The sequence below is a fragment of the Branchiostoma floridae genome, chromosome 2, assembly GCF_000003815.2.
Source record: "Branchiostoma floridae strain S238N-H82 chromosome 2, Bfl_VNyyK, whole genome shotgun sequence".
Classification (NCBI taxonomy): domain Eukaryota; kingdom Metazoa; phylum Chordata; class Leptocardii; order Amphioxiformes; family Branchiostomatidae; genus Branchiostoma; species Branchiostoma floridae.
The window spans coordinates 34,397,081-34,407,961 of NC_049980.1; the positions used below are offsets into that span (position 1 = coordinate 34,397,081).

Sequence of the window (10,881 nt, forward strand, 5' to 3'; positions counted from 1 at the left end):
TGACCTGGTAGAGGCAGCGCTACCAGAAATTATGCATTTCAATTAAGTTGCAATTGAAACCGTCAGAGAGGGTTTAGGGTATCATTTATTGTGCAGTTTGGGCGGTGGGTCTTATATCTTATATTATATTCTAATGGATGTATCTGTAACTACATCTAATATATGTCGATGAAGATTAGACATCCGTGTGATAAGATATGTCAGTGACACTGACGAAAGATAGTGGATGCTATCTGAAATGTCTGATCATTTCGAAATTATAACCTTGAGTAACTGCTTTTTGGCATGCGTCCAAAATAACATGAAGCCCTACTTATTTTACAATGCCATTATCTGAGGTGAGGATTCGTTTGGGAAAGGAATTTGTTAACCTTTTGTCTCCTGGCTTTAGATGTATCGAGGGCGAGCTTGTCAGTGCTGAAGGCTTTTCAACAATCTGTCTTCTATGGTATTTTCTAGTAGATGTGTAACTACATGTGGTTTATCAGTTTAACAATGCTATCATCAGAGGTGAGGATGCATTTGATTAAAGAATCTGTCCCCTTCCTTCTCCTGGCTTCGAATGTATCAACGACCAGCTTGTAAATACTGAAGGCCTTTCCACAGCAGTCCTTTTGTTAAATTTAGATTAATTTTCTAGTAGATTTTTCTGTAACTACATGTGGTCTATCTGTTTAATAATGTTGTTATCAGAGGTGAGGATGCATTTGATAAAGGAATCTGTAACCTCCCTTCTCTTAAAGTCAAATGTATCGACGACGAGCTTGTAATAAACCTTGAAGGGCTTTTAATAGCTGTCCTTGGCATAACCTCAGCGTGAAGAAGATGTGTTGTCACGTGAACAGGATGTGTTTTCACGTGAACAGTAGGTGTTGTCACGTGAACAGGATGTGTTGTCACCACATCCGGTCCCTGAGTGGGGAAGCACGTGCCGGAGAACAACACGCGTGCGCTGTTAGCCTCCGGGTTTGATCACCGAAGCGGCCTTTGCCTTCAGCATGACTGGCAATACAGCCAATTAGACGTCCATTCCTGTATCTAAGGTGTTTTGAAGGTGATGTTAGTACAGTAACCTTGTAGCGCAGCAGGAGAACTACACTTGAGGGTGTCTCACTAGTGTCAGTCAAGGCTACCTCACCAGTGTCGCTTCCACAAGTACATTCATGTCTGCCTCCCTAGCGTCAATTCTACAACAACACCCAATGCTACCAAACTAGAGTCATTTTTAAAAATACACTCATGGCTACCTCATTATTGTCACTTCAGTAACTACTCCCAAGGCTGCCATACAAGTGTCACTTGATGTCATTGAATAAGATATATTTTAAAGATAGCTTTAAGACTAGAGTAAACGCATGTTATACTGTTTTACCTTATTTATTCATTGCAACATACAGTACACAGTCGTGCTACACTCAAGCAAAATGCAAACGAACACATTTGGACAGTTAAATCACAGCAAACGAAAACAGCTTACGTCAGCTAGGTTTTGGTGGTAAAATCAGTTTAGTTTCGAGTAAGTATTGCTCAGTTATGGGAATGTGAGATTTGATTTTAACCGACAGCAAGAGGGAACGTCTAAGCAATAAGTGCACAGCACTGTTGCATAAAGTTTCAAATAAATCACCAAATACAGAAATGTGAAGACTGATGTTAACTTTCCGCAGACTTCATCATCACGGACAGCGAGGATAAGCTGTAACTCCTACCCCTACTCAAACTCCTAACCCTAAAACATAACCCTAACCCTAACCCTAACTCCTAACCCCAACTCCTAACTCAAACACCTAACCCTAACCCAAACCCTAACTCCTAACCCTAACCCCAACTCCAAACCCTAACCCTAACCCTAAATCTAACACCAACTTCTAACCATTACCTTAACCCTAACCCTAACCCTAACCCCAACTCCTAACCCTTACCCTTACCCTAACTGCTAACTCTGACCCTATCCTAACGCCATGAAAGTGTAATGTATTGTCAACACTTCACATAGTCGATTTTACCGCCCCGCAGACTCCACCATCACAAGCAGCGAGAATGAGTCCTTGGCGTTCAAACTGACGGTGGAGAGTAAGCAGGGTCCGCCGGCCGTGTACGTCCTTATGGCGGCAACCACCCAGGAGAAAGGCGGCCTGGTGTAGCCATATCAACCCAGGGACGTCACTTTGTGTCTTATGGTTTCATTAGGATCTCCACCAATGATACTACCAGTGATACCACCAATATAGTACCACTATTCGTCCTGGAGTCTGAAACAAGCATACAATAAAAACGAAATATAAGCAAGAGACGTACGACGATCGCACGACCTATGTGACAGTGCCCTGATTATACGACAATCGTGCGACGATCGTAAGTCGAATGTTACCCGACCCTGTATAACGCTTGAACGTGTGTGTTTCTCTACGCAGTGTATCGACAACATCCACTACCACGGCCTGCTGAACAGCGCGACGGAAGACGTGTCCTCAGTCCTCATGCCGCAGAACATCAGGTTTGTTTGTTTGTTTGTTTATTTTAGGTTTGTTTGTTTATTTTAGGTGAGGAAGGATGGCCTGTTTCTTATTTAGGTTACAATTTTAAGACCTTATATCCGTACACAAAATAAGGCACTTACCAACAAACTTTCGATCAGTCCTCTGATCCTTATCAAGTTGAAATGACCCAAACCAAAGTCACACATCCGGAGCGGCAGTGTGACGTTAGCAAAGGGTCAAAGGTGCTTGGCAGTCGGTATCGCCCCCCGTCTCGGTTGAGGGAAGGTGGTTGGCTCTGATGTAAATAGCCTCTTTTACTCCCCTGAGAAAGTAATCCTGTTCGGAATCAAGTATCTTCATCTTGTCAAAATCCCGGTGTCCCGGTTTCTCATTTATTTATGATATGGGCAGAGTCTTTACTGCGTAGGAAAAGTGGTCCAGCTCCGACGGGGATGGGTAGGAACAAAGACTACCTTTACCTGCACCTTTTTGTGATGTTCTCTCCTGTTTTGTGTTAAGGTATCGGTATTTTCATAGACGTATAATTACCGGAGGTTGTAACGTTTATAGCTTCATGTTCTAAGGCGATACTTAAATTGAATCTTTAATTCTTCATACAGTTTTTTAAAGAATGGGTTGAAATTGAAGATGTTGTAAAATAATTCTATGGTGCTAGAATTAGATACATTGTCAACATATCGACGGCGTGTGAAGATACATAATACAGAAAACTTACGTAACAAATACAGGATACAAAAATAGTTACGTCACAACCGATGCCTCTGACATATTTGACGCCATAGCGGCATTTGGAAAGGGTCTTACATAAAGCTTACGTAAAACATAAATAATTGAATAGCATTTGAAAAGAGGGACAGAGGGACATTTGCTACTAAAGGTATTAGTTAGTCAATCAAGTTGATACATTTTCGGTAGATTTAGGTAGCACCCACGCTGCCTCTTGTGATTTGACGTGGTTATCTAGCGAAGCAAAAGCCTTTGTCTTTATCTAACCACCACTATTACTCTTGTGACATTCATTCAATAGATACATACAATGAGAATTGTTTTATTTCAACTGACGTGTACTTGTCGATACTATTTTAAAGAACGGACGCATGATTGTTTGAACCTGTTCTTGCTGGCATTTTTTTAGCCAATTTAACCTCTAGGACAGGTCAAGTTTTACTTATCAGATAAATTTAAAAACAAAAAACTGTTCTGTGCTGCCGCTGCAGATTTACTCCCCCATTCGATGGGCTTTGCAGTGGTATGCAACTTTTACACGAGGACTACCCCAAACTCATAACAATACACACACTCAGCATGACAAGGGTTAAATATGTCCATCCCGTATATAAATGGGCTCAGCAGGACAAGGGTTTAATGGCGACGGGAATATCATTGATGAAAAAATTACTACATCCCTACATAGTCCCTTGCACTACAGCTAGCATGCAGCAGGTGTCACTCCTTACAGATGCGGTCCAAAACGTAAAGTATTTACATACATACAGTGAATGCTTTTCCGCTGTTTACTATAGAAACACGTTTAAATGACATGTACGTGTCGGTATGTTTTATAACAGAACCGACGCGCGACTGTTCAATGACGACGTGGATATCCGCTTCAGCAGAACGCTCAACTCCTGTAAGGTGAGTGCGACGCAGCTCACTTCACTCGGGTGGTTGTTATGGGTAGAAAAATGTTGAATTATAAGTTAGGATACTGTTGAGGATGTCTACACAAGGACCACCTAGCCAGTGTTACCACGATTTGTTTGGCCCTTGTGAACCATTTACATAAACGTTTCAGATACTCATTTATTATACATTAGATATATTATCAGGCTATACTTGTCTTCGGACCCATTATCAGCCAGGAAACTAGCTAGTGGATTTTAAGCTGTGTCTGACTCTTAAAAGTATTTATCCAGTGGTATAATTTATTTTTCATGACGTGCTGTATCAAGTCCCAGATAGAGCGCATAGGGATACGTCCATCAATATGATCAAGCCTGTTTCGAGATGGAGTTCGATTAAAGTAAACTATGTGCATTTGTGTTATAGAAATTGCTAAACTTTCTTTCCAACACTGAAATCAATATAGGTACACAACATAGGCCTCCTTCACTCCTCGCGCGAAGAAACCCTGTTCCGAGTCTAGGATTTTGACTTTATCCAACGAAATGGAATGTCCCGGAGACTCTATGTGTATATTTTGATTTTTTTTTGTATTTATTTCAGTGTTGGAAAGAAAGTTTAGCAATTTCTATATGTATCCAACCAACACAGATGAACTTTCATGCTATGTGCATTTGCGTTGTGTTCTCAGGTCCCTCAGATCCGATACGCCACTGTAGAGAGGCTTCTGGAGCGGCTGACGGACCTTCGCTTCCTCAGTATCGACTTCCTGAATACCTTCCTCTACACGTACCGGGTCTTCACGTCTGGGAGCGTGGTGTTGGAGGCACTCATACGGGTCTACCGCGCACCGGAAACCTGCCTCTTCCAACACAACAGGTACGGTCTTCATTTGTTTTTGTTTGTTTGTTATTCATGAGAAGCTTCACGTCCGGCAGCGTCGTGCTGGAGGCCCTGATCCGGGTCTACCGGGCACCGGAAACCTGCCTCTTCCAACACAACAGGTAAGGTCTTCATTTGGTACATAGTTGTTTGTGTTTGTTTGTTTGTGTGTTTGTTTGTTTGTTTATTGATGAGAAGCTTCACATCTGACAGCGTGGTGCTGGAGGCCCTCATCCGGGTCTACAGGGCACCGGAAACCTGCCTCTTCCAGCACAACAGGTAAGGTCTTCATTTGTTTTTGTTTTTTTTGTTTGTTTGCTTGTTTAATCATGAGAAGCTTCACCTCCAGCAGCGTAGTGTTGGAGGCCCTGATCCGGGTCTACCGGGCACCGGAAAGCTGTATCTTCCAACACAACAGGTACAGACTTCATTTGGCGTTTGGGAGTTGTTTTGTGTTTGTTTGTTTGTTTGTTTATTTCGTTGGCTGGCTGGTTTGTTTGTTTGTTTGTTGGTTGGTTGGTTGGTTGGTTGGTTGGTTGGTTGGTTGGTTGGTTGGTTGGTTGGTTGGTTGGTTGGTTGGTTGGTTGGTTGATTGGTTGGTTGGTTGGCTGGCTGGCTGCTTGGTTGGTTGGTTGGTTGGTTAGACTCTAAATTATTTTGCCTGAGTCAATGCAACGTGAAGAGTTGTCCAAGCCCTTAAGGCTCACACATGGGTGGTCCAGTATCTATCTTTGATGCACAAATAGAGGTGATTAACAGCAAATTCTTCCTGATAATTTCTGATAATTGGTTCAGTAACTGTTATTCGGCGTATCTAATTATCTCCAACTACGAGCTCTATTTTTATAGATAAATTCAACTACAGTCAAACCTGCCCGAGCGACCACCTCTTCTCAGCGACCACCTGGCCATAAAGACCGCTTTTTCTCGGTCCCGATTTTTTTCCCCATTGACGTAAGCATTAAGCGACCTTTTCTCAACGACCACCTGGTCAACGCGACCGCGACCGGCCCAAATTGGGAGCCATAACGACCGCATCATTTTCAAAATTGAGGTTTCATGCATTTTTGATGATAACTAGCGCGATTTTGTGCCCAAATCGGCCAGTTTGCGTCGGAGTTTTACTGCCATTACGATATTATGTTTAGAATAAGGATGGCGGCGGTCAATGGGTGGGTCAATGGGGCAGTCTACTGTAATATTGGAGGAAATTTCGTTGTAAGAACATTTGAATTTAGTTGTAACAGAAGTCATTTTTTTTTAATCTATATCATTATAAAGTGAACGAATGCTGAAACGTATACTATAGCCACATACGTTTTAAAGAAAGATCTGTTTTAGTGCTTTTGTCCAACTGTACTGTACATTCACCCGTGGGAAAGTACGCTACGGGGCGTAACGGGCATCGAATTTTAAAGATGCAGCGTGGTTATTTCAGATATGGCGATCAAGAACACAGCGAAGCATAAAGTCTTGTATGTTAACTGGCAGCATCAAAGTTCCCTTACTGTCTAAAACGTTAAGTACTGTACAAATATTGTGCTTTAAAACACTGTATCGTATAAAAGCTCGATAAAAGCTTGGGGTTAAATTTACAATTTGCAGTGTGCTTGCTATTTGCCATTAAACACAACGGAAACCATTTGTACTTTGCATCGGGCATGTTTTGAGTCGATACTCTTCTCAGCAACCGCCTGTCCAAATCGACCGCTTTTTTCCGGTCCCCCGGGTGGCCGTCTTGGGCAGGTTTGACCGTACATTCTGGGAGGCGATAGTCCTCACTGTGTACAAGTAGGCAAATATATCCACAAATGCTTACACTGTAGAATCAGTAGTGTAAATGGCCTTCTAGACCCAATATGTTGACTTATTCATACCTGTAGAAATTCTGTTTAGTTGTACTGTAAGTAGTCGTTATACAAAAGACGAAAGTAGCTGTACTTTTGTCGTGTCAATAAGGATGTCAGTGTATATTCCAGTTCCTTGGAGCAGTCCGGGAGCCATCTGCAGACCGACATGGGCTCGCCTCCCGCCACCATCCCCGAGCACCACGCCTCCACCAAGAGGGTCCGCTCTCATGAGTCTTATGTTTTTTATATTCTTATATTCCAGTTCCTTGGAGCAGTCCGGGAGCCACCTGCAGACGGACATGGGCTCGCCTCCCACCATCCCCGAGCACCACGCCTCCACCAAGAGGGTCCGCTCGCACTCTACCACCACCCTGCCAACCATCCTGTCGGAGGACAGGGGAGACAACGGCCGCGCGTTCGAGTCCAACGAGCACATCAGGCGACATCCGCTCAGAAGAAGCTTCAGAAGAAGTAAGTTTATTCATTTCTTTATCACAGAGTGAAGGGGAGGGAAAAACAGGTGCAAAATGCACATTTAAAGGCTGCCCTCCCGCACATAAAAATACATACATGGCACAACATAGACTATACAATGATAGTATACAATAGTAGCATCAAATGACAGATCCAAATATATACAGTAGCATAAGGCAGAAGAACTAAGTTGCAAGAGTCCATGGATCAATTGATACTTGGATACTTGAATACTTTATTCAGCCCTTTAGATATCATCCATTTATTGTACTTAACTAAACTAATAAAGGTCTTCATTCATTCATTGTAGGTAGCTAATCTTCCTGGACTTCAGTACTTTAAAACAGGACGCACAGACTACATACAATTTTACAGCTGGTATTTACAGACTCTAATATAAATCATTAATTTGCATACATAGAAGTTAAGTTAAAAGTTAAACCCTTCCCGTGCCTGATGGCGCATAGGGCGGCGCCCATCTCTGTTTCCTTAGCCCTGGGCCACACAACGCAATCACTACAGCAGGGCTAGTCCACTGGTAGTGGTTTGTGTTCAACTTCCATACTGAGTGCTAAGCAGAGAAAGCGGCATGTACCATTTGGAATGACTCGGCCGGGGATCGAACTCACGACCTACCGAATGCAAGGCGAACACTCTACCCAATCGGTCATTGCACCAGTACATAGAAGGCTCCCGTATAAACATGCACTTGCTAGCTTGATATACGCCCAGTGGCAAACAGTCATTCAGTTGCGATTTGTCAATCATCTAAAGGCATCATGTGCATGGTTGCTGTAGACATCTCTCCAGGACGTTCTATTTTCAGCACAGGACCTGTAGTTGGCTCTGGTGATCTCTGGCTCTCTGAGCGTGTCGAAGTCTCGGTCATCTCACTTTAAAATTTGGGTCTTGTCTCGAGCTGACCAGTTTGCACTAATACAGAGGTCACGAAGGTAACCCGGGCGCAGCTCAACTCAAAATGAAATATATTGAAACGTCACGAATGGAAGATGACGACAGCAAGGGTAGAATCCTGTTTATAAACGCTGCAAACATCATTTCCAGGAAGAAACGTCATATTAGGGGAGGTGCAAATTACATTATCAGAAATACGTTAGATATTTTCCATTTTCTATCGTGGCTAGTCCTTAGAAACCGATTCCCTTTCAAAGTGCTTTACAGAAAGGTTTTTGAAAACAGGTTAAAAAGAGATCGCACAGGCAGTAATCCGATCATTGGGCTGGAGATTGTTATTGGATCACAAGCTCCAATCATATTGAGCAAACTCTTGCGCTTCGTATTCCCTATTTAGTCTTGAGTTTTCCCACAAATAACCTAATGTTAAAAAGTTTTTCTCCCGACTTAACTGCTACTATTCTCCAAGTAGACGTTGGGTCGCAGCCTCGCAGGGATAGTAGTGCCTGGGATTTTCGCTGGCTGGATAGTGAAACTCCCGGCCACTACTATCCCAGCGGACCAACCTCTGCTCGCTCAACCTCCGGAGAATAAGTAGCTACCTCTATCTCCACCTTCGTTTGGAATCCAAAAGTGTAGTCTTGGACCAACCACCCCCCACCCGGTCGTATGCCTTTCGGCGTCGTATTTGCAGCGATTCTTGGACTGTCAATCCTCCATGAACTGTAGACTTCTCTGTGTAGCAATGTTTGGCTCAGGTCATTTCTAATATGCATTGAGAGTTTTGTTCCCTTTAATTTGTAGGTATCTTATAAGTTTCCACGAGCGCGTGTTCCACCTTCCGACATGCAGTTATCAGTAACACGATTTTCTTGATCTTTCGACTAGATAAATGCGAAGGGGACCAACAGATCACGGAGGACAACATGAAGGAGGAAGCGTCCCAGGAACGGCTGGGAACGCCCATCCACCACCGGTCGTCCTCCCCCGCGCTACCTGTGCCGTGCCGGCGCCGCTCAGGTGAGTTCTGGCCTTCTGCAGCTCCAAACCTCCTGGGAACAGCTTTGTCCTCCAGCTGGCATCTTTCTCACAGAAAGATGAACGCGCCTTATATTTTCATTTTATTTATTTATTAATCTTTCACGGTAGTCCCTTCAGTTTAAAAAAAACTGATTTCTAAGGGAGCCCAATGATTTCCAAGGGAGCCCAATATATAGTGTTCCATGGAAGCACGATCTATACAGATGACAAACTTTCTGCATTTTGTGCTGCCCTACATCAGCTGCCATTCTGCAGCAAAGAACAATTATCTTTGAAGCGGCAGTGTATGTTGGGCCTAGGGCAACAGCAAGGAAGTCTTTCTTTTTTATTGAACTAGTTTAACTGTGATATCAAACACAAAAATGGGACTCACACAAATGTTCGACTGAATAGCACCAGTCACTCAGTCTTTCTTTTTTATTGCCTTGTACGCAATAGTTTGTCCTACTCATACGCTAATGTATTGATATGAATTGCCTGTCGGTATTTTGCATTGTGACTGACGAAAGATAGTGGATACTATCTGAAACGTCTGACCGTTTCCAAAATCATATCCAGTTGCTTGAATAACTGCTTTTTGGCATATTTTGCATTAATAACGAAGCATGAAAACAAGTGTATGTGACCTTGGAATTTGCATGGATTTGCAGCCAGCTCGACGGGGCCTGTGGATGAGAGTGGGCGGGGCCGCTCGCCCTCCCCTGCTCACCGCCCGTCCTCACCTGTCCCGCCGTCCTCTCCTCGCCTGGTGCATGCAGGTACAGCTGGTGGTCATGCACGGTCGTGTCGTCTTGTGCACGTGCTCGTGCGAACGGTGCTGGTGTTAGCGCACGGTGTTAGTCTTGTACACATGCTCATGGGAACGGTGCTGGTGTTAGCGCACGGTGTTAGTCTTGTACACATGCTCATGCGAACGATGCAACAGTGCAGCCCCTGTCACACATTGGGCACCTTCCGACTTTGCTCCCGACAACACGCTAAACCAAGGCCGGTGCTAGATCGGGAGTAGCTTGGACTGTACTCTCCAATCAGTGACAAAAGATCATAACTGCCAGCCGAGACAGTGGTCTATACACACATGGCTGACAGCCGATAGGCAGAACTGCTTGGATATAAAATGTTAGCTACTTTTTGCTGGACTGATTACATCAAAGCAGAGTATGATCATGTGAAACCCGGCTGGTACGACATTTTAAGATAAGTTGGCTACTCGCCGAATCATGCTACGGTCACATTTTCAAACCGGGGCCCGGTCGGACAGCTTTTGGGAACAAAGAGTAGGATATAAAAGACAACAAAACATACAAAACGTACGATAATTAGCCGTAAGCATAATTCGTATTCATTCCTTAATAAAAACGGACGGTAAATTTTATCGTTCCCGAAAACATCCCGGCCGGGCCCCGGTTTGGAAATGTGACCACAGCCTTTGTCGGAACCACAAATGACCACCTCCCTGTTGCATCCCAAAATGTGCTTCTATCCCAAAAGCGCTTTTGGGATAGAGCACATTTGGGATAGCACAGCCCAACCATAGTCCAGACAAGGTCTGTAGAAGGTCTGCCACGTGTCCATAACTAGCGCTTTTTTCTCCC

General features: G+C 43.8%; 3 protein-coding genes across 4 annotated transcripts in view; all 3 read left to right on the plus strand.

Moving 5' to 3' along the window:
- LOC118409219 (ras-specific guanine nucleotide-releasing factor 1-like) overlaps positions 1–2,149 on the plus strand; it is an 18,293-nt gene extending 16,144 nt beyond the window's left edge. Inside the window, exon 5 of the mRNA XM_035810088.1 lies at positions 2,017–2,149. Within this exon, the coding sequence (XP_035665981.1) occupies positions 2,017–2,144 (128 nt within the window). The 3' untranslated portion in view covers positions 2,145–2,149. The remainder of the gene's footprint in view (positions 1–2,016) is intronic.
- Positions 2,150–2,201: 52 nt separating this feature from the next.
- LOC118409221 (ras-specific guanine nucleotide-releasing factor 2-like) lies at positions 2,202–5,043 on the plus strand. Its single transcript, XM_035810089.1, has 4 exons — positions 2,202–2,213; positions 2,415–2,497; positions 4,070–4,136; positions 4,816–5,043. Exons 1-4 carry the CDS (start codon positions 2,202–2,204, stop codon positions 5,041–5,043), a joined length of 390 nt encoding a protein of 129 aa, XP_035665982.1.
- Positions 5,044–7,138: 2,095 nt separating this feature from the next.
- Positions 7,139–10,881, plus strand: part of LOC118409873 (ras-specific guanine nucleotide-releasing factor 1-like) — a 24,061-nt gene continuing 20,318 nt past the window's right edge. Inside the window, exons 1-3 of one of the 2 annotated variants that reach the window (XM_035811241.1) lie at positions 7,139–7,327; positions 9,134–9,265; positions 9,937–10,044. In XM_035811241.1, coding sequence (XP_035667134.1) covers positions 7,156–7,327; positions 9,134–9,265; positions 9,937–10,044 — 412 coding nt within the window. In that variant the 5' untranslated portion in view covers positions 7,139–7,155. The remainder of the gene's footprint in view (positions 7,328–9,133; positions 9,266–9,936; positions 10,045–10,881) is intronic. The other variant, XM_035811242.1, reaches the window with a different exon arrangement.

Bases quoted from the DNA above. Each gene is read 5' to 3' on its own strand.
- LOC118409221 (XM_035810089.1), top strand. The intron at 2,498-4,069 runs GTTTGTTTGTTT...GTTTTATAACAG, and splicing joins CTCATGCCGCAGAACATCAG to AACCGACGCGCGACTGTTCA. The intron at 4,137-4,815 runs GTGAGTGCGACG...TTGTGTTCTCAG, and splicing joins GAACGCTCAACTCCTGTAAG to GTCCCTCAGATCCGATACGC.